The sequence below is a fragment of the Botryllus schlosseri genome, chromosome 3 (genome assembly GCF_051294905.1).
Source record: "Botryllus schlosseri isolate E-star chromosome 3, Bs_hap1, whole genome shotgun sequence".
In the NCBI taxonomy this organism is placed as follows: domain Eukaryota; kingdom Metazoa; phylum Chordata; class Ascidiacea; order Stolidobranchia; family Styelidae; genus Botryllus; species Botryllus schlosseri.
The window spans coordinates 31,327,715-31,353,895 of record NC_137238.1 but is presented as its reverse complement, the minus strand read 5'-3'; the positions used below and the strand labels follow the sequence as shown (position 1 = coordinate 31,353,895).

At 41.4% G+C, this 26,181-nt stretch overlaps 3 protein-coding genes across 3 annotated transcripts in view; 2 read left to right on the top strand and 1 right to left on the bottom strand.

Moving 5' to 3' along the window:
• The window catches only part of LOC145435012 (uncharacterized), a 544,696-nt gene that overhangs the window by 339,873 nt on the left and 178,642 nt on the right, over positions 1–26,181 (bottom strand). The gene's annotated exons all lie outside the window — the stretch shown is intronic.
• On the top strand, positions 7,642–19,360 carry LOC145436546 (uncharacterized). Its single transcript, XM_080313907.1, has 2 exons — positions 7,642–8,587; positions 16,260–19,360. The coding sequence occupies exons 1-2, from the start codon at positions 7,943–7,945 to the stop codon at positions 17,079–17,081; spliced, it is 1,467 nt and encodes a 488-aa protein (XP_080170033.1). The 5' UTR covers positions 7,642–7,942; the 3' UTR covers positions 17,082–19,360.
• LOC145435053 (fibrinogen-like protein A) overlaps positions 22,778–26,181 on the top strand; it is a 77,957-nt gene continuing 74,553 nt past the window's right edge. The window contains exon 1 of the mRNA XM_080312336.1: positions 22,778–22,789. The gene's annotated coding sequence lies outside the window, so the exon portion shown is untranslated. The remainder of the gene's footprint in view (positions 22,790–26,181) is intronic.

The window sequence follows — 26,181 nt, the reverse complement described above, 5'->3', positions numbered from 1 at the left end:
TGAGGTTCACTCACAGAACGCGAACGTGAACATCACGTTCACACCATCCCTAGTTAGGGTCAAAAGCAGTCGCGTTTAGCGGTTTGAAATTCGACAAATAAGTGACATGCTTAATCGCTTTTCAGATTCTACATTCGGGTGACTTTCATGTGTATGTGTAGTGTGTGTGCACTATGCAGTCAGTCATCTGAATTCCAATGTCATAACTCAGGTCACATCCGATTCACATCCACTTGGCACTGTTAAGTATCAAGTTGTAATGTGTCCTGTATGATATTCAAGTGAAGATAAAGTTTACTCGAAGTCATTCACGATTAGATCTTTTTTCTGTTATAGCTCTAGCGTAGGGAGTGTGGACAGACATGTATAATGTATATTGGTATATTAATGGTCCGTTAATCTTTTTTGCTCTGCAGACTGATTTCAAAATTTATTATTTTCCGTGTACAGTTCCTCATACACAAATGTTCTATCGTGAAGATTCGTTACAGCTTATAGATCAGGGGTTCTTAAAATGTGGTTCACGGACCCGCGTCGATCGATGTTGATACGGCGATGGTGCCATCATCTATGTTCTCCATATTCCGTCCTTTCATAATGAAAAATGACCTTGATCTTTGACCTGTGTTTCAGGCAGTGTTGGGATCAAGTCACTGCCTTCGAGTCACGAGTCATTTCGAGTTATTGCACATTTTGACTCGAGTCAAGTCAAGTCAATCAATGTTCAAAGGTGACTCGAGTCAAGTCAAGTCACTCGATTTTTGGAGGTGACTCGAGTCAAGTCGAGTCAAGTCAAGTCAAGTCACGAGTCAAGTCACATTTCAAGTCAAGTTGCCTTTTCTAAGTGTGTATGAGGCATGATTACGTCATTGCAATTTGCTAGCTGTCTGAAATACAGTTTGAGGGGTCATTGATTCCGCACCGATGAACGAATATCGAGTTGAATATACACACAAGCAGGCGCTGTATCGCTGACATATACGTAATTGCGTAGCCTCAGTTTATAGTTACAAGCCAAAATATAGAATAGAGAAACGAGTTGATAAGATGCAATACATTACCCATTTACAAATAGATATGACAGGCTACCATTCGAGCCTGCGCCAATGGTTGAGGACTATATAAACTATATTCCACTTCAATTTCAATATAACAAGAGCTTTGGTGAAGGTAAGAACAGAGATCAGAAATAGACATTTTGTTATTCTATTACTTTACTACTAGAGTTACGACAACTTAAGCTATAAGCTTCGATCACTTCGTTTACGGTCGATTTATTTGTGAGAGAACAATCGAGGCTCGGTGAAACGCACGGTCATTGAATGATTGGTCGCTCTCACGGGTTACACAAGTGTTTCGCGAACAATCCGAACATATCCAAGATACATCGACACCGATTACTTGATGACTTGAAATTGACTCGTGAATTTTGCTCCGAGTCACGAGTCAATCCACATTTCTGATACGCCGAGTCAAGTCAAGTCAAGTCATTTCAGCAAAGTGACTCAAGTCAAGTCAAGTCATGCAAAAAAGGTGACTCGAGTCTGACTCGAGTCAAGTCATGACTCGAGTCATTCCAACACTGGTTTCAGGCCGTGACCCAAGTGTCCCAAGCTTGACTTGGTGAGTGCAAAAAGTGAAATATGTTATTGTGAAAATAACGAGATTACGTGCTGATCAAGCAGCAAGCTGATCACTAACTGCAAGCTGGCCCGACTTCTGTAAATTCAACAATTATATTTTTGATGATTAAATCGAAATCTGCAAAGGAAAAGGTATATGAACATGTCTGTGTCTCCCCGTTTCCTTATAGGCAGAATGTTCCGGACTGGATAGAGTGACATCTATCGCATTGATATTCCAGGTGGACCATAATCACGAACTTGTTGCTTGAACAATATTTTGCTTTTAGGTACATCTATTCGTTCTAGCTTCACGCTGACAAAAGCAATATTGTGATATATACATGTGAGCTATTTTCAAAACTACGAAATGCCTTGGTTAGTTGTAGGAGCTCAGCTATGGATGGCACAATCAGCAATGCTGTACATTGTACAAGGTAGCCTACATTGATCTATGGTTCTTATCAGTCGTCTTCTGAAACACTTCACGGGATAGTGTGCAATAATATCAGACTGAACCCCGTCAGAGAGCAGTGGTGTAAATCGAAAAACTAATCTCAAAATCTGTGACCTACTGTAACGAATTTGTCGTGAAGAATTTGCATTCACACTCCACGAATGAAATATATGGTTGTTTCTGCAAGACTCAGCTCGGAATTTAGTCCATGAGCCGCACCAGATGTTCTGAACCTAAGTATAATAAAATGTTATACGCGATAATAAAATGGGAGCGGCAGGGGTTTCTGTTGTGTCGAGCAAATTTTAGCTCAAGCACATTTTATGTGACCACACAGAAAATAGTGTAGATTCTTCAACACAGAGCGATAATTTGGCATTTTCAGATCATACCATTTCAATGCACTTGTGGGTTGATCGTGACTTCCCAGAATTATCATTTCCACTGCGCGAATATCTTTGTACTACACGTGCCGGATGATGGAATACCGGCAATTGAGGTTACAAGGCTTCCACGTTGAACCAAATCCAAACCGGTGACTCTTAACGGGTGTTCCGCGTAACACTAGGGGTTCAATGTGCCAGTCTTAGGGATTCCCTGGAGGTGAAGACCCACACTCAACTCGTACATATGATTGTAATGAATCAACTGGTAGATATGATTTGTAATGATACGCCCGTCTTGGCCATCGTTTGTTGTGGGTAATTAGGCTCGATCTGTAGTCGAATCATTACTATTGTGGTGCAGCGGTGTACGCAGGAAAGTTGGGGCTCGAAGTCGATCCCCGTCCGTCTGTAATGCCAATTATATCTCCGATGTTTATAAGCTCGATTGTAATAAATCAATTGGTATCTCGCTATTGCGTTTCCACCGAAAAATACGATAACACTTTTGAATGTGAATTCTCACACTTCTGAACTGGTATCTGAAAGGGAACAACAGAAGACATACTGGGTAGCAATGAATATTCATGCGTAGGTGTTAAGCATAGGTTAGTAAAAGTTAAGAACCGCTGATCTCAATGGGGCGTATAATTTCCTTACTATAAAAGACCGCGCCTTAATAGTCGGCGCGTAGTAGTCGAATCATTACGCCTCGGGTTTCTTTAAAACATAAACAAAAAATCAAAAACATATTTAAAACCTTTCCTCTTGTTTAAATAATGTTTTTCATTCCATTTTTTAGCCATGGCATCACTAAATTTCACTTGTGACGTTCCAATGCAGTAACATTGTTTGTGTATCTACACAAGTATTACAAGTTGAGACCACATCATGTTTAGATTGTAGTTCCCGTTCTTCACTTATAATCTGATTATCGGGTGTCGTGTAATAAAACGGAATGTAAATGCTGTAATTTGATCATATCAATATATCATGTGGCTTGAATGGAGGTACGCCCGCCTTGCTGTCCCAGGGACCGAGCAGTGACTCGGTATGTTTGCACAGACTAGTGAAAAATTAGAGGGATCATTGACTCCAACCATTCTACATCGTATACGTTGACGGTATCTAGTGCAAATCGTCCGAAGGCTTGAACTACATGCCATCTCGAAAGCATTCACACAACTATGACATAATGACACAACTTCTAAAAAAAAAATTCTTTTTTAAAATAGCATTCGCTTTGAACATCTACTGTGTCAAATGCAACCCTTATTATTCCTCTTTGCACGACCCACGTTTGCTGCAGTGCTATAGGTCCCAACCTTGCAGATCTCGTGGCACAGTCTCAAAGACCTGAATGACACCGAGCTACACATCTTACTGCAATGAAATTATATCGTTGCCCTTCTTCTTTAAATTTCAGTCGTTATTTCAATCTAGAAAATTCGTGGATTTGGTGTTTGAAAAAGTAACATACACGTCTTCGATGAGTTATATGTATTCTCATTCTCCGTTAAAATGTGTGCGAATCATAGCATAGCCAGGGATGCGGAAGAGGCCAATTTTCGTAAAATCTATAAATTGTAGGGAATTTTGGGCAGATGAATTCAACCTACAAACTACATTTCTTGATTTCATCAGGTTATACCTATCTCCGAAAGAAAGAATAAAATAAATGTATCTTCCCGGTATCGCCAGAGGCCCTTAAAGACCGTTGGGATGCTTGAGTATACGGTTGTCAGCTCAATATTCGGGTTTTTGACCATTAGTTACCGGCAATGACCGTGCCAGGACACAGGACGACATATGTTACATAGTATACGCGACTCCACGAAGTGCGCCTGCAGTACGTTTGACGGCGATAAAACCGACTCATGTTAGCCGAAGCCTTGGATATAGGTGTCCATGTGCCGAAATGGCTGGTGCCTAATGGTCCTGTCCCTGCAATCAGATTCCTCCGATATAAATGCGACTGGCACAGGAAAATATCGCCCCCTCCCGCAAAAAAGTGCTAATGTGAAATCGCACTAGTCTGACCAAAGGAATCTTGATAATTTTGTCTGATAGGTGTCAGCGACAATCTTTACCAGAGGTTACAAAATAACAGCGTGTTTAAACGAAGTAATAAATAACAATGGGCCTGCCCTAAGCTAACCTGCGACAACCGCATGTTCAAATTCTACATCTGAGTGCCGTAAATATTTGAAGACACCACTTGCTCACGCAAATACCAATATTCATCATCAAATTCATTGATTTACTTTACGAAGTTAACACTGATTTATCTTCACATAAATATTCGTGATTTGGGACTCGCCCGTACATCGATCGCCTACCTACTTTGCAAACGGAAGGGTCACGTGTGTGTGCGAAACTATAAATCGTGTGTATAAAGGGTTGTGATAAAATTGCCCTTGGGCGGATTGACAGATCCATTGGGCGTCCCCACAAGGGGTCCCTCAGACTTATAAATCAAATCCCCCCCACAAAAACAAAACAAATCAATATGGATACGCCCTATGTCCCAACAACATTGTTACTAACATTTAGCCCTTCAAATATAGTATTGCATATGAATATTATATTATCCTTCATCATCCCAATACCCAATCTCAAGTTAATGAACGCGCGGCGTTGTGTTAGTCGTCACTTGACAATGTCTTGATACTGACGTGACGGTACTCGCTTCTGTTTGGTCTGACATCTATATTAGGCTGAACTATTCGTAGCAACATCTTTCATGTTTGCATGGTTCAATTAATATCTCATTGAAGAGTTACAGTGATCAATAGATAAGAACGGTGCAACTTAATGGTTAGACTGTGTACTACTGTACTGCAAGGTACACCTTTCGGTTACCCTGAATGAGGAAAACGTGAAGAGGGGAAGTACTAATATATAGATATCAATCACACCGTAACCGGTGACGCACGAATCTGAATTTAATTATGACCATGAATTCTGCGCTATATAGATATATCCAAGACCGTTAGCAGTCGGAATAAAGCTAATGATAGGCTATTGTTGTGGCAGTTTATATGTAGTTCGTAGGTATGGGTAGATAGGTATTAATTGGTGAGGAGGCTTAGCTATTTGGCGTCCCACCCGAGGACAATATCAGGCGATAATGGCTCCAGTATTATTGTAATGGTTGTAGTCTTTTTTACATTGACCTACCACTGAATATCGTGAATTCGATTACAAGCCATGTAGCATAATTCGTGTTAATATGTATAACATGTCAACTTTTAACTGGTCCGCCGGTCGCAAAGGGTTAAGGGACGCCAGTTTCTTTTAGGCCTACCTACTGTCTACTCGTCATTCGGTGCGTAGTTCGGGTCGAAATGTTGGCACTCGTTACTAGGGTTGGTGTGAACGTGAGGTTCACGTTCGCGTTCTGTGTGTGAACCTCGTAAATTTAGAGGTTCACGTTTACAAACGAACCTTGGTAGGTTCTGCACCGTGAACCTTTTTCATATATTGCAATTTTCACTTCATTATATCATCTTTGGTTGCATTTCAACTGCGGGCCACCATATACATGGCACTGGCAGCATTAAAAAATCAACACTAAACGAGCTCGAATATTTAGTGACTCTTTGCCGTGAGCTTGACCCGCAATCACACAATATCCAGAGCGAATAGTCAGGGAATGATGCTCACTCAACCAATCAATGAAGTTGATATCGTTGTCTGATGTAAAAAGTCTAGCAGCCTACGGGGTCAATCTCGATTTCATATGTTTATTTCATAAAAACCAAATCCATGCGATTGGGGTGTCGGCTACTGCTGTATAACTTGATAATGGGGTATTATCGGTAGCAAGTATAGAAACTCGTTTTACACTCTGCTCAGTATCAACATAGCAATACTCAGACGCCGAATACATTTCCGGTCTGGCATAGACCGTCAAGATATAAGCATATATTCCTTTGCAAGTCCTCGTTGAATTGTTGGCAAAGCGACGAAAGATATTGATTTTATGGGATTATTATATCATTTGATCGCCCCAGCTGATAAATTTGGCGACGTTCAAAACGTCAATATGGAGGATCCCCGCCGCTGGAGGGGGATGGTGTAGCGGCTCTACAAATCGCGCTCGTCGATCGTGTGATTATTTGATTGCCAATTTGTGAATGTTTCCGCGTCCCTTTTCAATGCATGCAGGCTGATGCGTTTACTCGCCAGTTACTAACTTCGCTCGCAATAAACGGAGCTCTCGCTTTTTACGCTCTTTCGTCAGAATTGGCCAATGTCATCATGGAATCAAACATTTTCGTATTAATTATTGGCTTTACTCTATGTTTGCTTGATTTTCCTGCCCTCTATGCTCGCATATTTCCTATCACGGTGGCCCCGCAGGCCTCAGTCAGACGACTTCATACATTACTGGTATAATTAGCTCTGTTGGTACCGAACCAATAGCACTATCTTCAGAGAAAAGTTCCGACGCGACGCTTTTCTCTATCATCACGAGGGTCAGTCCAGCATGATTGAAGTTCTCCTTTCTCTTACTGATTGAAATTGCAGACAACTATCCATCCAGCTGCTCTCTGTCTTTGGTGATCGATTACTGCAGGGGGATTTCCACGAAGTCAGTGGGGCATAACGGTGGTTAGTTATCTATAATATTTCTCAGATAGGCACGCCTACTGCCCTGTATGCAGTATGCACTATATGCAGCTTGGCCATTTATTTTTATTATTTATCATCATCGCGTCTTCTATCGACTTCTCTGACTCGCTGCGACCATGTTGTGACGTCACGAAAATGGCCGATATTTTTTTACCTTCAATGGCCGATACCGATATTTCTCTCCAAGCGTGATATCGACTCGATATTATCGGCGAGCCGATAATCGGTCGGGCTATACTTAAATCATGGCCCTTGTTTAAAACACGTTTTCAGTGCTTTTTTGTTTGTTTTCATAGCCATGACGTCACGAAATTTTAATTGCGACGTCACAGTGGATTAACATTGACAATTGAAATCATAGGGAAAATGTGACGGAAAGGGCTTCCGACCACTGCTATAAACAGACCAAAAATATATTTTGCTAGGACTACATCGTTATGCAGCATTTTTACGATCGGTGGTCATTATCATCAGAACACACATTCCCTACCAATGTTCGATCTACTTGGTATAACTGTTGAACCGACGACGATTTCGAGGGTTTCAGCCACTCCATATCGCACTCGTCGACTAAATTGGGTGTAAATCGTCCGTAGGTTCATACTGACATGTTATTCGAAAGTAGTTAAACAATTATGGCATAATTATGCAACGATCCAAAAAAAATATTTTCAAAGGGATTTGTTTAAAACACCGTATGTTATGAATGCAACCCTAAATACTTCAGTCCTTGTGAGCATGCATGGCACTGGTCAAGATTAGTGACGTTTCTGTAGCCAACAAGGATCGAAAACATTGTGTGTCTAATATTTCAGCAAACTATTTATCAGCTCAGGTATCAGATGAGTTGGCGCGCTTTAATAACACTGACTGATGCCGGCGCAACAGCTTCACATCCCGCGAGGAACTTGCAACAACCACCCCCGTCACTAATTCCACGGGAAAAGTATCGCAAATCCATAGTCAAGATTGCAAAAGCTGAGGTTGTTCTGGGCACTTTGTCGATTCTGCTCGGAGCATCCGCTGCGATTGTGGGATCTAACTTTCCCGATTCCAATTCATGCAACGAAGCGAGATATTTGTCATATTCGTCCCAAGGTGTATGGTGTGGATTACTTTTGGCCGTGACGGGATATATTGGAATCCGTCGCAAAAACAAACCGTCGAGAAATCTGTTTGTTGCAAACATGACGATGGCGATTATCACATCGACCATATTAGGCGCGGCCTTTATTTTGTCTAGTGTAGCAGCGTTGGCGTCAGTCTCCTGGTGCGGTCAAGCAATATTTGGAATTCATGTCTGTGTGGCGATTACATGTCTTTCATCCATGGTGGTCACCATCGTGCATGCGGCGTGCTGCTGCGGTGGAATATGTTGCGGAGGAAGTGCCGATGCAGGTTTCCCCTGCGCTTCGAATAGACAGCTGCTAATCACGCATGGGATGCAGCATCAGTACCTGTACGGACCGAATGGTCAGATGTTGATTTAAGTACCAGCACCGCATGCTCCAAGTGCCAGAACGCGTCGACATAGCCTGTCGCCTGCGTACGTCCTACGTACCTGCGTGGAATACAAAAGACGGGTGAAGTAATGCAGGACTTACTTCGCAATATATGTTTCAGTTAACCTATATATATATATACAGTACTTGCATCTATATCTAGAAGCTTCGTGTACTGTACCCTAAATTTCGTACAACATACATGTTCCCGATGGATTCCATGAATAAACTTCTTAACACAGTTTTACGAGTACACAATTTCCTCGTTGATCATCCATCTACGTCAGTATTTCGCTTTGTGTGAGGGCTGTAGCGTAAAACGAGGCAAGTCGATGGGGATGAAATTCGAATTGATATCGAAACGAATATATGTGATATCTTGAATTGATTTTGATCACGTATGCCAGGGGTCGGCAACCTTTTGCTAGTCGCGGGCCAAATTTCAAGTGCACAACATGTTGGCGGGCCGGAATTTTTCTTAATACTATATTTAACAGCCACGTCGGTATATTACCCTACAATGCTGCAATCTCAATCATACAAATCACAAAAAGAGCAAAACACATGTATTTACACTTCAACAACGCAGAATAAATGTGACACTTGGCGCAGCTTGCTTTGTGATAGGTTTTCAACTTCTGGTAACAAGTCAGATGAAGCTAGAATCAGGCCATATTCTGAATGTGCGTTGGAATACGTGATCTTAGCTTGCTCTTCGTGAATTTCATTGTTGAAAACTATTGTTCACATGCGTACGTGCTACCAAAAGTCGATGCTATTTCTTTTGCATTGTTGATCAAGCTGGGATGAAGACCCATTTCAAGAACGTACTCTTGTCAAAGTCAATCAGCAATATGCTCTTTGAATGAAATTTGTCATTCAATTCAACTGCATCGCATTTCAAATGGGCCCATTTGAAATTTTCTGGCAATGATATTGGCGTCCACATTAAACGGAGTACTGGGTAGTCAGAATTTATTTTGTACAGAACAAATGTCGGAAAAGCGGATGGAAATTCATTAATTAAATTTGGTATATAACAGTTACAAATGTATAGTAGCCTACTGGTACTAGGTTTACTCTCCTTCAGTATAGGAAAGTGAGCTTAACTTTCTTTGTACTGATGACATTCCGAGAGTCGCAGTTTTTTTTTTCGTATGCGTCTCAACATCTAATGTATTTAGTTGTTTCCCTCTGAAGCTGCAAATTCAATTTGTTTAGATGTGACGTTAAATGTTCTACGAAAGCAAGATTAGATACCCATTTTTAGGCTTACCATACGTCTTGTCCCGGAGTCCCGACCAGTCAGCCAAACGTGCCGCTTTTTAAGGCCGGCGGGTATTTCGGAGTGAAAAACGGTGATTTGAGCTCTGAGCGGAAAGATGACCTTTTTTTTTTAGTCAACCACCTAGCAATGCGGAGAGAAAAACGCTATTTTTGAGCTCTGAGCGAAGAGAAGACCTTTTTTTTTTTTAGTCAACCGATCAGAAAGTGGGATAAATTCACCGGTTTTTGAGAATTCTTCTCCGGTTTTGCAAGCCTAGGAAAAGTGTCCCCCTTTTAGATTTCCAAAATATGGTAAGCCTACCCATTTTCGATGACAAGATTATGAGTCGGCGATGTTTGTATTTTCAAGGAAAGTTGCTATTTCATTTCTCAGTTCATACACTCGTGCAAGCATCTCGACGTAACAAAGCATGTACCCGTTTTGCCAGTGACACTTGCAACCGACGGGTTTGCCCAAGACACGGAAAACTTCAGAAGAACGCATATCGCTTGGAATGCCGAACAGATTCTTGTATAGTTGAAGTGCTCTATGTTTCGTTGTTCTTGTGTTTGAAATATACGTGACAAAGGAATGCTTATTAGGGTAGGCCTATCTTTACTATTGCTTTTGGGTCTGCATTCATTACAGTGGAACTATAGAATGTAAACGTGGAATGGCAGCGACCGATTTTGAAGCTTCGTTCCGCTTCACTGAAGCTTTACTCAGACATATTTTACGGCAGCTACTGTAGGATTTATGGCAATCCAAAAGTTGTCTTCCAGAGCTCAGAACTTACTGAATCTGGTATTGATCGAAAGCTACTGTCACACTGAATCCGAAAATGTAAATGAAAATATGATCAGGCACTGGGCCGCTTAGAATTCGCCCTTCAAGTCTGAATTATCGGCATTGTCCGAACAATCGAAGAGCCGCAATGGGTCATTGTTGTGGTCATTGTTTTGCGTTCATCCGATTGTTCTGAACAATGAAGATTTTAGATGTTGAGGGTGATTTATCATCTAAGTACGGAGCCTGATCGTATTTTGATTGATATTTTCGGAATCAGTGCAACAGTAGCTTTCGATCAAGACCAGATTCAGTAAGTTCTGAGCTCTGGAAGACAACTTTTGGATTGCCATAAATCCTACAGTAGCTGCCGTAAAATAAGTCTGAGTAAAGCTTCAGTGAAGCGGAACGAAGCTGCAAAATCGGTCGCTGCCATTCCATGTTTACATTCTATAGTGGAACATATTGACTCAAAGGCTTTTCGTGTGCGCCTTGTCAGGAGTTAGCGACACAAGAAGAGCTTACTGAAATATCGACATACGAAAACCAAATTGGCAAAATATGACGTAACAATGCAATAATAAAAAGGATCGCCAACAGCTGTACCGGTACTCCGGTAGTCATAACAAAGTGACAAGAGAAAATCAAATCATACAAAACACAGGCAATTAGCGGTATTTTATTTAATATTTTAGGATTGCATAGATAGGCCTACTCTTTGTGCTTTTTATTGTGCCGTTAACTCTTTGATGGGGGCACACGGGGGATCTTTGAGGTGATGGATTCTGCTGTGGTGAATGTGGTTCTGTGAGCAATATTCAAGTTCAGTACCGCCAGTAACATTTGAGGTATCTCTGCATTTCTCTGAGAGCTATCAAGGTGATTAACATTTAAAAAGTGGTATTCTGCGACTCACGCAGCAGCCTGATTCTAAAATCGGAATATGACGAACCCGGACCAGTACGGGGATCGTTCACTTTCGGACCAAAAACCCTTTTTCTCCGTAAGGCTGTACTGAGTTTGGTCCGAAAGTGAACGAGCCCCGTAGGTGCGTGAATTACATGTTCCGGAATCATCATCCGTAAGTGGAAGAAAACATTATAAATTTTGACATTTTTCGTAGCAGTGCTGCACTGCAGATTGGAACTCATTACGATGCGGCGGGCCGTATTCTTGTGGTAACTAATTATTTCGTCGCGGGCCGGACGATTTGGCTTGGCGGGCCGGATCCGGCCCGCGGGCCGTAGGTTGCCGACCCTTGACGTATGCGAATGCCTTTCCTTTCATCGTAGTTGCGCAGGTCGCATCGAGTTCGAGGAATTTTAACAGATTACCACTGAAATGCAGTAGGTTGTAATGTATCCCAGTGTATTAGCCTTGTCATTGTTGGAAATTGGAATACTGGAAGATGATAAATTTCAGTCACAAAGTCACGTACGTAGTACGCAATTGATTACCCCATATGGGCGTAGCAAAGATTAGAAGGTGACACAAAGAGGCGTCATTGAACAGTCACTGATATAGTCTGGGCGAAAGTAGGCCTAAATAGCGGTGATATTTCCCAAACACAAAATATCAAGGAGCGAGAGCACCCGTCTGCGCCTTCATGTTTACGTTCATGTCTGTATTGTTATGTTATTCTATATTTATATTTGAATTGCACAGAAAGCCAGCACAAATGGCAAAGGGCATACAGCTTCGGATGGTATCGATGGTTCCATCAATACGGAGAATGCATTACGGCAATACTTTTTTTCAGTATTATAATGATATCATATGCAAATTGACAGCCATCAAATCAATACTACAAATCGGTTGAATCTTTCAAACTGTATTCAGTTTTTGATGATAATACAGGGGCCGTTCATGCGATTTTTACGACGATTTCACCCACACAAGTAATACAAAATAGCACCAATACTACTTTCCCCTTTACAAAGCCACAATAACTAGTCACGACCCTGTAGCGTCCACCGCTCAATTTTTATAAAGGGCTGCTTTCATTTTTAGGTATAGGGAACGTGTTGCATGGTTCTTTGTAATGGTGACAATACTCGCACACACTTTGTCATTTAAAAGTATTTATGATAATTTGTTACAGTTCGGATGAGGATCAGATCGGTCAAAAATCCGTGTTGGAGATTCCTACATTATAGCTCACAAATGCTTCAAATAAACTCTTTTGGGCTTAGACAGAATGGATCAATGACAATACCCATTGAAATACGCTAACTCCACCTCTTCAAATTTTCAACTGCCGATGAATTTTCACCCTGCGCACGCCCAGACATACAGTAATCTAGTGTGAATATGTTTCATATATAATCGATTCGACCCAATTGGACTACAGTCTGAGCAGCAATCCACTAGGTTTTGAAATATCTGAATTTTTGCAAGTAAGTAAGGAAAATATATTCTTCATAAAGGTTTTTATTTTCTTGGTTTTTGGTTTAGGTATCAATATTCCAGTTTATATATGTATTAGCATATATATGCCTGTTAATTGGGCCGTGAATATTCGTTTTGAGTTCAGGATGCTGCAAGTTTTGCTGAAATATATTTACGCAACCTTCAACGGTACAAGAGTGGAGGAGGCGTCTTGTCAATATTACATGATCAATATCCCTCGACCATTGTTTTCAGTGAAATTATTTTTACATTGTCGGAATCTCTGTTTTGGGTTATTTCACGAAAAAAATCAATATTTTATGTTATCACGGTGCAATTCATATAGAATGGACGGACGCATTCAAGACCGGATCTGTTGATTTTTTGCAACAGTACACTGTATACGAGAATGGTGTTTCTACCATAGGGTATATTTTGGGAAATCACACCTTTTGGGTACGAACTTGCGATTCACACCCTAAAGACAGGTGTGAATGGATCAAATACACCCACATCATCAAAACACACGCCGAGCATTGGTATTTGGGGTGAATTATTAGTGATTGCACCTTTTATCCGTCAAATATGAGGTTTTGGATACAATCCGCGCAGGCAGCCTCCCAAAACATGCCCTCTTGGCATGTTAGGTCTTTGTCGATCAGAGGCTGTAAGTTGCGGTAAGTGTGCATTAGAGATGTACAATGTACATGATCAGGATCTTGGACTCTAACCGGACAGGAATCCGGCAAGTTTTTCCGAAATAACATTGGATCCTGATTCGCATTTTTAGCCCGAGTGTCAGATCCGGATCAGAACGGAATTCTAAATTTCCAGTGCATGAAAGGGACTACGTATAGGTTACTTTAACAGACGTTTTATATCATCTTGAACTGGGCTAGTTTTTGCATCGCGCCGAAACTTCAATTGCTACAAAATACAAAACTTCCATGCATTTCCGTAGTGCTAATTAGAAAGATATCGACGACCAGAAGTGGTCATATTAGACGTGGTTGGTGCTCAAGTAGAAGTAGAAGTAGTGTCTCTAGTTTCTACTCAAGTAAAAGCTGAATTATTGATTTTCAAGTAAGTAAGTAAATTGATATATTTTCCAGGCCTAATTTGTTCAACTGAAAACTTGAGTGGAAGGAGAAATAGTCAAAAATGTAAGTACTTGAGTAAGTAGCGTAAGTAGTCAACACATACTTGAGTACTTTGAAAAAGTAGAATTACATCAATACTGGCCACCTCTGTCGACGTCAAGGGCAATAAAAGCTTGCTCATCCGTAAACAGGATTTTTCTGATTTCGGATTTTATCATTATAGACGGAAACATGATCCAGTTTGCCAGTATCACTGACAAAATGGCACCATAATCTCGAGCTCTCCTCTGTCATCAACTCATACACATTTCGTACTATTGTTAAATATCAGCTTGCCTTCCCCAATATCCAGTGCCATTCGCTTAGTAGACAATGAGCAGCTGTTCAGTAATGCACTCACAGCTGTGCTGTACACTGATGCCGATGCGGTATTTTCTAGGGATGGTGTGAACCTCTGGAAGGTTCAGGTTCGTGTGAACGCGAACCTTTTTGAAAGGTTCTGTGTGAACGCGAACGTGAACCCCACGACGTCACGTGACGTCATATTGCTAATTCCAACCCTACATTTCGGTGAAGGGACGCCTATATTCATGTACGGTAGCCTACACGATTCCTAGCGACGATTCGGCCACATAATACCACAATGCTGAGGTACATATTGACGCTATAAACGTCGCCAAATGTATCAACTTGGGCAATCAAATGATATGATAATCTCATAAAGTCAATATCATCCGTTGCTTTACCAACAATTTCGACGAGGACTTGCAAGGAAATATTACCTTACGCTTTCACGGTCCAGTTAGACCAGGCCGGAAAATGTATTCGGTGTCTGACTATTGCTACATTGATATTGAGACAACGAGGTATTCTTTAAATCAATTTTATTGATTGGTTGAATAAGCATCATTCGCTGATTACCAACAAGTAGTGTAGTGTGTTTCGTTTTTGATTTTGTGTGATTGCGGGTCAAGCTCACAGCAGAGAGTTACTAAATATTCAAAAACGGAAAGCTGAATATTGCGGGCAAACTTTTGTAACAAAGCAAGTAGAATTTGTAAGATTGTCAAGGTGCATGCTCGTTTAGTGTCGATTATTTTATGCTGCCAGCGCCATGCATCGAGTGGTCCGAAGTTAAAATGCAAATAATTTCAACAAAACATCTCATAATGACTTTAAAAATCGTAATATGTGAAAAAGGTTCACAGTGCAGAACCTACCAAGGTTCGTTTGTGAACGTGAATCTCTCAATTTCGCGTTCACACCATCCCTAGTATTTTCGTTATGGCACCATGATCTCAATTTGAGCCGCGTCTAAAAGCACTGGTGTAAACCAACAAACTAGTCTAAAAATGCGTGAAAAATCGTCTTCAGTAACAGATTTGGATTTATAGAAAAGCGATTCGCGAATATATTAAAATATATTATTGTGTTTGCAGAAGACAACTCGCAATGTAGTCCACGAAACGTGAACTAGTTGTTTTGTTCGAAAGCAATAAAATGTTATTCCCGACAGTAAAATGGGTGCGGAAGGGGAATTGCTTATGTTTCAGTTGAGTCGAGTAAATAATGCAACGGGTTCATATGCACATCACTATGAACCGTAATCATATATACTGTAATTCGTGACTTGGGCATTATGATATTTGCTCTTTCGTCAATTCGGGCTCATGCAAGTCACGTCGGTCGAATTATATATTTTAGAATGACATTCGTAAGTGTTATGTGCTAGGGGTCAGCCTTTTGGACTGCAATATTGGCAAGATCAGAGGTTATTTTCAATTCCATCGATAGAGTATGGAAGTTGGATCTAATTTAGCCTATAAGAATGCCATATCAAATCATAAACCTTCCGACTAGGAGGCTGGTATCTAAAGCTTATGCGAGCCTGTAATAGATTCGAGTTCGCCTGATTAGATGGAGCTTTCATAACGCACTCGTGATTGACACGGACTCACCCTAAAAAAAAGTTTGTATGTGGTACATCGGAAAAGGGATAAAGTTTTAGTAGCGAACATTGCCCGGTCCTTATTATACACGATGAAGACAAGCAATGTTGAAATAAATTTCACTTGAGAAATTTTTGTGTATCCAACTTTTTTCTCTGAATTCTTAGTTCCATTCCGAATCTTTGATGCGTAAAATATATACCAGCCTCGTATTGATCATAGTAATGGATACGCGTATTCCAGCTACACTGATTGAACACGGTGCGACAGCTTCTTCTGAAGCGGTGGTCTTTACACATCCACCCCAGTCACTAGGCCCGCGGGATACCTCTCACAGAGTCATATTCGGGATTGGAAGAGCTGAGGCTGTTATGGGAGCTTCATCAATTCTGCTTGGAATATCCGCTGCGGTTGTCGGAGCTAACACAAGTTCATACCTTTACTGTCGCGGGCCGGGAATTTGGTCTTATTCGTCCCAAGGCATATGGTGCGGATTACTCTTGGCAGCCACCGGCGCTTTTGTAATATGCCTCAGGAAAAAAACCTCGAGAGGAATGTATGTCGCTAACATGACGATGGCGATTATAACCTCCATCGCATCAGGCGTGGGAGTTATTTTATCTGCGTTCGCAGCGTTGTCGTCCGACCTCTGTGGCAGTCCAGCATTAGTCGGGCTTCATACCTGTGTTGCGATAATATGCTTTGCATCCATGGTCGTCACCATTGTGCATGCGGCGTATTGCTGCGGTGGAATATGCTGCAATGAAAGTTCCGATGCAGTCCCACCGTACCCTTCATATGGACAACAACAAATCGCTCATGCGACACAGCATCAATGCGTGTACGGACCGAACGGCCAAATGATGATTTTAACAACAGCAGCACAGGAACCAAATGCCCTGCTTCAACAGGAGCTACCACCTGCCTACATACCGTCAGAGCCAACGCGGAATATCACAGAAGGGGAATTAGTGGAGGGTCGAATTTGAGATATATGTTTATATGAATTCCAACAACCTTGATATATTACTGCATATGTATATCCTACTCGACTCCAAATTGACGGCTTCATGTCGCTTATATTTCATACAGCTATATTCCGATCTATTCTATTAAGAAACGTCAGCAAGGTTTTTTCAAGTACAATTCTCACAGCTTTCATCAGTATATGTCAGTGTTACGCTCAGTTTCCAGGAAGAAAGTGAGCCATGCTAAATATCGATAGACATCTCGGAGATCATAACGGAGAATATCGACCCTGTTTAAAATAACATACAAAGTCGAAGACTAAACCAACCACTGTTTAATTCACAGTATGCTGATGAGTAATGTACATGATGAGTTTGATGTGATAATGTGTTCGTTGCTCTGTATTTATCCCCTTTGTTCTGTCATCTGCGCGCTATTGTTTATCTGTGCTCGCTGGATATCTGCTCGTTTAGTGCTTCGCATGTGTCAAAGTAATTCTGCTGTTGAGATTGAATACACTGGATTCTATTTTGGAGTCTGTCACATATGTTTACATTCCTTCCGAAAATTAGAACTCAATCTACCAGGCCTTTAAGCATTCAGATAACCAGTGACATGCTTTGTCTTGTGGTCACTATGTTTGCATTCACCGTACTCAGCACCATAACAGACGCTTAATGGCATGGTTACCATACGTCCTCTTTTAAGATGATTTGTTTTGTTTTTTCAATAAATTGAAAGTGTCCATGGCGGACGCCTAAATGTATTCTTTTTTGGGAATTTGTCCTGTTTTTCTATTAATTTTGATGAAATGCTTTCAAAAAATCGACTCTGAGGCAGCCAACGTCAGAGTCAGCAAGAGAATCAACGAAAAATACGGCGCGGCGGGTAATTCGGGAGTAGAGATATGGAAGATGGCCTTTTTCTAGTCAACACCACACAATATCATAAAAAAGTGGGTAACTCGGCAGTCGATTCAAAGTGATAACCTTTTATTTAGTCAACACAGTAGCATTGGCCGAAAAATTTTCAAAATCACCAGTTTACTCTTCGCGTACTAAAGCTTTCAGAATTTTTTAAAAGGGTCCGCTTTTTCGGATCTCAAAATTTGGTAACCCTGGTTATACCAATACTCAGTAGAAATGGAGCCGCAGTATAGGCGACTGTCTCACTTCCCCTCTCCAAGATAGGAAGGAAATTGCTTATGTTTCAATTGTGCCGATCAAATAGTGCAACGTGTATACGAACACATGATATTTTCGTCATCGCCCAATGAGTTCATTCTCGAATGCGTCGGAAAGTACCGGTGTGAACTGAAAAACAAATCTAAAAATCTGGGCACCATTCACCTGGCCCAACATATTTCGATTCAATGCAATGCAGGGTTATATCCATCTATCTATCTAATATATTTTTGCATAAGTCAATCCATACGGTAATCCACGAGCCTCAACACATGTTTCATGCCAAAGCAATAAAACATCACAATCTTTATCGCAATAGGTACGGCAGCGGAATTACTTGTGTTTCCGAAACGCCGAGCAAATATTGCAACTAGTTTATATTCAAGCAACACAATAAACCGTATCCATAGACTCGTGATTCGTGCAATTTCATACATATCTACACTTTATTTGATTCTAGCTGAGGTCGTACGATGAAAATTGTAGTTATAATCGATCTAGTTGAGAAGCTATGGCATTCGATAGTGCGTTCAGTAACAGATCAATATTTGGGACCGGAATATTGGTGAGATCATAAGCTAATCCTAGACTGTCCAACGAACTATGTATAGTGTGGATCTAGATCAGCGTATAGCAGTGCTTCTTAAGTATTGGTCGTGACATCGCCAACAGGGCGATTGTTTATTGTGCAGCGTGCTGCATTTGCTGAGTTTCCTTCGCTCGACCATAGAACTAATGCTCAGTAAACCGAAACAAATAAATAAATCTTGAATTTGTGTCTATAGACTTAACTATATTCCGATTCGTTACTGAATTACGTGATACATAGGGTTACCATATGTCCTCCTTAAGGAGGATTTGTCCTTCTTTTTCGGGTTTTTGAGGCAATTACTGCCGAGCACCATAATTCAATACAACAGCAACAACAACAACGCTGTCAGCGCTCGGCGGATAATGGTCCAAAGTTGAAATGCAAATAATTTGAAACAGAAGATGTTATATTGACGTGCAAAATTGTACTATATGAAAATGGTTCACACTGCATAACCTAACAAGGTCCGTTTGCGAACGCCCACCTTGAGGTTCACATACATAACGCGAACGTGAACCTCACTTTCACACCATCCGTAGCTATTAGTTTTTTCAATTTGTTTACTTGAACAGGTATACCTATATAATCTGCAATGTTATTTTCCTAGGATTAGGTTTCATTGCCGAGCGAGTTCAGTATTTCATCTATTCATTTGACTCAGTATCACTGGATGAATTCGTTGACTTTTTGTTATATTCGCCTGACCTCGCAAACATAATACATGAGTTGTAAATCTCGGCAATACCATCTAATGATAAATACACACATTTTTGAAAAGTGTCCTCTTTTATGATCACAAAATATGGTAACCCTAGCCAACACCGTTCATTCCTTATGGCCGTGCATGTGCATTGCAGACATCAGCGATACTGATAGAAATTATCTGTCGTTAACACGGGTCGAAAGTTTTGTATGTCCAACATTTACAGATATCCAAGTTCCATTCTAAATTTGAGGTAGGCATTCGGCAATATATTTATCAGCTCCGTGCTGCTCATAGCAATGGATGTGCGTACCCCTGCATTCTTGTCTGATCTTGGAGTGGCATCTGCACCTCAACACATCGTCTTCACGCAACCACTCATATCATCCGATCAACGGGAAAATCGTCGCAAAGCAATATTCAGAATTGGAAGAGCTGAAGTTGTCATGGCAGTTATTTCTACAGTGCTAGGAATATCCGCTGCTATCGTCGCAGCTAACGCTGGCTCTTCACTAAGCTGCCAATCCGCGAGAAAATGGTCCTATTCATCCCAAGGAATATGGTGTGGATTAATCTTGGCAACGACTGGGGCTCTTGGAGTTGGTGTCAACTACAAAGCCACGAGAGGTCTGTTTGTTGCAAACATGACGATGGCGATTATCTCGTCCGCCGTATTAGGCGTCGGACTTTATTTCTCTGTTTTTCCGGGGTTGTTGACTGCTCTCTGGTGCAGTCAACCATTGGTTGGGCTTCACGCCTGTGAGGCAATTGCTTGTTTTTCATCCATGGTGATCACCATTGTGCATGCGGCGTACTGCTGCGGCGGAATATGTTGCAGAAGTTCCAATGCAGTATTACCGTACACGTCACATGGACAGCAGCAAATCGCCCATGCCACGCAGCATCAGCACGTAAACCAGTGGTTCTTAACCTTGCCCCCAGCGCCCCCCAGGGGGCGCTGGCGATTTTGAAGGGGGGCGGAAACGCTCAGGGGGCGATATGGGGGGCGCTGGGCTCAGGGGGGCGGTATGGGGGGCGCTGGAGAAAAATGGCTTCGCAGTAGATGATGTGGTCATAGGACATATCCTTAATGAGTATTCAGAGCAAATTAACACCGAAAACTTCGTTACATATAGCCTTCAAAATACATACAGGATTAATTGTCGATGGGCGCCTAAATGACTGACACCGAATGTTCCTGTCTTGGCAATCTGAACCCCAGAAGACGAATTCCCTCTGGCAGGGAAAAATTATATGTCAGTGAAGAAATACCAATCTGAAATCGTGTGCGTCTTTTAGTTTAGTACGATTGGGCGACGGGGATATTCCTGTTGGGCGAATCCCCGATGAGCGATTCTATATTTTTGGATCACGGATAGCATGGAGGAGAAAAAAACGGGGGTGCAGACTAGATGACCTTACTATAAAGGCCTTATCGCATCTCCGTCGTCAAAGCATCTCGATGGTGCAGGCGAAAAAGAATACCATCTCTCTATATATATATATTTTTGGATATTGCAGACAGGGGGTCACGAAATAACATCATGCAACGAAGTCATACCAACGGGTTCGCCTGCCCGAATATGTTTAATTATTAGTAACGGGCCCTACAGTTTCCAAGAATCCTCACAATGTTCGCTTTAAGTTTTGATGAGTCTGCGCACACTCAACAACTCACTGCGCTGACCCCTGGACAACAGTGCGTATCGACTAAAAAAAGGTAATAACTTCGGATTTGTTGTGCGCAACGTAGATTTTCTGTGCGCAGAGGCCGTGTCAGCACTGCGCACGTGCGCAGCTTAGAGGGAACATTGCACCTCACTCAGCTCTGCCGGTAAATGTGTTTACGTGAGCAGAGAGAGGATAAAAATTAATCTCAATTTACATGCAATTCCCGATGATATTGACCAATTCAATCATTAATTAGTGAAATTTTTCGCGCTTCGCGCGACTAGGCGAGAATAGCTGACTCAGTAAATGGACACCCAATGTAGATACCTAACAGGCTTTCAGCAAATAGAAGACAGCCTAATGGGGGTCTGGGAGTGAAGTCCCCCGGAAGCTTGGTTTATCACCCGATGGGGCCCAGGACCAACGTTTTTTATTTGGGAGGGGGCTGACGAAGTGCTGTTACGGCCCTGGTAACGAATAATTCTACCTGCAGGCACGCCCGAATACGTTTAATTATTAATTACGTGCCCTTTATCTTCCTATACAACAGCTCACTCAGTTTATCGCGACTTATATATGTAATTATTACCACCTATTCATTCATGCATTATAGAAAATTTTGGTACCTAGGGCGACCAGGCCACACAAACTTTGCTGACCATCGAAATCACGATAGGGGGTTCGTGGGGGCGAAGCACTCAGAAGTTCAGTTTATCACGCTATGGGTGCGCAAGGCAATCGTTTTTAGGGGGTTGACGAAGTGCTGTTACGGCCCTCCCTCTTACTCATTGTCTTTATTACATTCCTTACATTATGAAGTGGGGGGGGGCGCTGGAGCACGATAATTTTTGAAAGGGGGCGCTGGAGGAAAAAAGGTTAAGAACCACTGACGTAAACGGACCGAACGGACAGATGACGATTTTAACATCAGCATCGCAGGCGCCAAGTGCACCGCGTCAACAGGTTCCACCGCCTGCGTACGTACCGCAACAGGCAGCGCGGAATGTAAAAGAAGGTGTATTACTAGAGGGATTAATTTAAGATCTGATTGTATGTAGTCCAACAAGCATGATTTGTTACTCTGCTCCGTACTTGACAGTATATCGATACCTTCGTCTTGCCTATATTCATTGCATGCAACTCTGTATATTTCCGATTGATTTTCTGCATAAACCGCGTAACAAATTTTTTACGAGTACAATTGACTATTTATTCATCTATATTGATGTTAGTATTTCGCTGAGGGTACGTAATCTGTAGTGAAGTGAAAAGGAGTCATGTTGATCGGGTTGAAGTACAACTAATACGTGACATGTTGAATTGAGTTTTTGATTCCATATGCGAGTGATTTTCATGGGTATGTGTAGGCTGTCAGTATTCTGAAATCCATTGCCGTAGCTCAGGTCAAATCTGATTCCGATTAAATGGGTAGATTGGCGCTGAAAAGCTGGCATAGTATAGTTATTCAGATTCGACATGACCCAAAAGGCGGGATTTTTTTCATGTTATTTCGCGAAAGGGTCGGGATATTCAGGCAATATTCTCATTGAAAACATTGGTAGAGTCGTTGTATTAAATGTAACTTTCATGCTACTATAGCTTCGAATACATATTGCAGAAGTGGTCGAATTATTCAAGATAGCTACTCAAGTAGAAGTAGAAGTCGTGACGCTCAAATCTACACAGTTGTGAGTATAAGTAGTCTTTTTGAAAGCATCCTAAAACTACTTCAAGTAGAAGTAGGAGCGACGCTAAAATCAACTCAAGTAAGTAAGTAAGTAAGTAAGTAAGTAAGTAAGTAAGCAGTTGTGAGAAGCAGGTATAAATACAATCTCATTGGAGGTCAAAAGCAGGGAACTGAGACCTGCGGGCGGCGTAGAGAGCTGGGATCGTAAAGCTACTAACCAAAAGGGACGGACTTTCGCACATAAGAATTAGGACGCATCTTGGGTTGCTTTGGAACAGTGGTTCTTAACTTTTTTTTTACCTCAGACCACATTTCGAATGATATCATGGAATGGTGCCCTCCACCGTATTATAAGTCTCGTATAGCTGAAGCGAAAAGCATAATTGCGGTGTATCAGGCAGTGCATTAACGAGTTGCGTGCTTATCGTGTGCCTATGAAAATTATGGTAGATCGTAAATATGCCATTTAGATTTAATTTTACTTCGGGAGGAAAACGGCAACAGTGCACTTAGTTTTGAACTCGTGCATATACTCCGGACAAGAAAACTCGGATTAATTGTAAGATCTCTCTGTGACGATTATACCGTGCATAAAGAGAAATACCATGCACTCTAATTTTTTAAAAGAGGGAATATATTTTCTGTATTTTGTTCAGACGGTTTCAAAGGTGGTTGACGCTCAACGGTTTAACGCTTACAAGTCAAGTGCCACTTTTTCCATATTTGAACACACCCTATGCAACTAGAATGCTACATTACGAGAAGATATTTAGAGGCCAGATTACGATGTGATCGTTCAAAACATTTTTTCTGAGCCATATTGACTGCGATGAAACATGTCTTATGGGTGGCGATACAGCATATCAAAGGAACCACGCAACCCGCTACCCAAATCATATTGACCGATACTTCCGTGAAAACATACTTGTCACTCCACATATATTTCGCGACAAGCACGACGAAGATTGTGGATTTTCCTTATATTTTGTGATAGGTAAATTAATACTGGTACTCAAAGCAAACATTCTCTAAATTTCTACCATTCAGTCTCTCTCTGTCCCTCTATCTTTCCTTCCCTCTATCTCTCCCTCTCTCTCACTCATTGAATACTTCTAATTTACAAACTGTGAATAGCGAAAAATAAGTAGATAAATCACAAAATATGATGACGTAGAAGTAACGATAAATTACATCTACATGAGTAGTACTAAAAGTAGAGGAAAACTATTTGAGTACTTCGAAAAAAGTAAAATTGCGTCGTTACTGACCCCCTCTTAAAAAGGTATGTTCGATCATGTAAAGGAGGGTGTGAGGACGATCAGACATCGGAAAATCCCCCTGCCTACGCCAGTACCAGGACCACAGATTTCGATTATAAAAATAAGATTGAATTTTTTATAATTTTTATCAGTAGAAAGTTATGGAGTCGAAAGGGTGAAAGTAATAGCATTTAAATTCCAGGTGAACCATACCGTGTGCTACGATATGAAGTCGTGTACTTGTTCTTGAACAATATCAACCTTTTACTAGAGATGGTGTGATCCTCCTAAAGGTTCAAGTTCGTGTGAACGCGAACATTTTGAAAGGTTCTGCGTGAACGCGAACGTGAACCTATGACGTCACATGACGTCATGTTGCTAATTCCAACCCTACATTTCAGCAAAGAGATATATTAATGTAAACGATACCTAGCGACGACTCACGCCACATTGTGCCAAAATTCTGAAGTGCATGCTGAGTGCTGACTTTTTGAACGTCACGAAATGCATCAACTGGAGTAATCAAATGATACTCTAATTCTAACAAATCAATATCTTCCGTCGCATTGCCAACAATTTCGACGAGGACTCGGCTACACTGGAATAATATTTCTTAAGACACCAGTTTCAATACTTGCGTCAGATATTATCTCGAAAACAAGTTATACAGTAGCCAACACCTCAATTGGACGGATTTGGTTTTCATGATACAATAAGGCAGTGTTGGGATGACTCGAGTCATGACTTGACTCGAGTCAGACTCGAGTCAAGTTTTTCGTATGACTTGACTTGACTCGAGTCACTTTGCAAAAATGACTTGACTTGACTTGACTTGACTCGGCGCTTCAATAATGCGGATTGACTCGTGACTCGGAGAAAAATTTACGAGTCAATTTCAAGTCATCAAGTAAACCGTGTCGATCAAATCAATGTATCTTGTGCATGTTCGGATTATTATTCACGATACGCCGGTGTCACTTGTCAGAGCAACCAGTCGTTCACTGATTGCACATTTCAATAATTACCATTGTTACATCACAAATATACTGACCGAAAACGAAATGATCACAACCTGCGTTGTCGTAACGGTAGTATTAGATTAATCTATTAAGGCTCGGTCCTTACATTGCACAGCACCCAACTTTACCAACCCTCTTGTATGATTTAAATCGAACGAATAAACTTCATGCGTATATATTTTCACGGATGTGTAGATGGTTAGTAGTGTATTGTGTGATATCAATTTCTTTCAACCTCTCGAGGCTTGGTATGACTTGACTCGTGACTTGACTTGACTTGACTAGAGTCACCTCCAAAAAACGAGTGACTAGACTTGACTCGAGTCACCTTCAAAAATCGATTGACTTGACTTGACGCGAGTCAATATTGGCAACGACTCGATGCGGAGAGTCATTAAAGATTAACAAACGGAAAGCTGAATATTGCGAGCAAACTTTCGAGCAAATTATTTTTGAAAATGGCAAGGTGCATGCTCGTGTAGTGCTGAATTTCTTTTCATGTTGTCAGCACCATGCGGAAATTTCAGAAGTCGAAATTCAAGGAGAAGAATTTCAAACTAAGGCGATATAATGAAAAATTGTAATACGTGAGTAAGATTCAAAGTGCAGAACCTACCAAGGTTCGTTTGCCAACCCGAACCTCCAAATCTCAGAGGTTCGCACACAGAATGCGAACGTGAACCTCACGCTCACAGCATTCCTAAGTTTTACTCATATCAACTGGCCCTGGAGGTGGCGAGATAGCGTAGTGGTATAATCCACGCTGCATCATCAATGGGTTGCGGGTTCGAGTCCGACCGATGTCGATTACCGAATTCCGACCCATGTGTTGTAGGGTTATCCAGGCTCCTCTTCGCTATCCCATTCATGTAAGCGGTGTATTGTTTTTTTTGTTTATTATTCATGGTGGTCATTTTACTCCAAACGATATTCTGTATTTTTAATTCCGTAAATACCGACTTTGTAGCACGTCGCACTCCTACGCTTTCACAAGACACGGCTTAC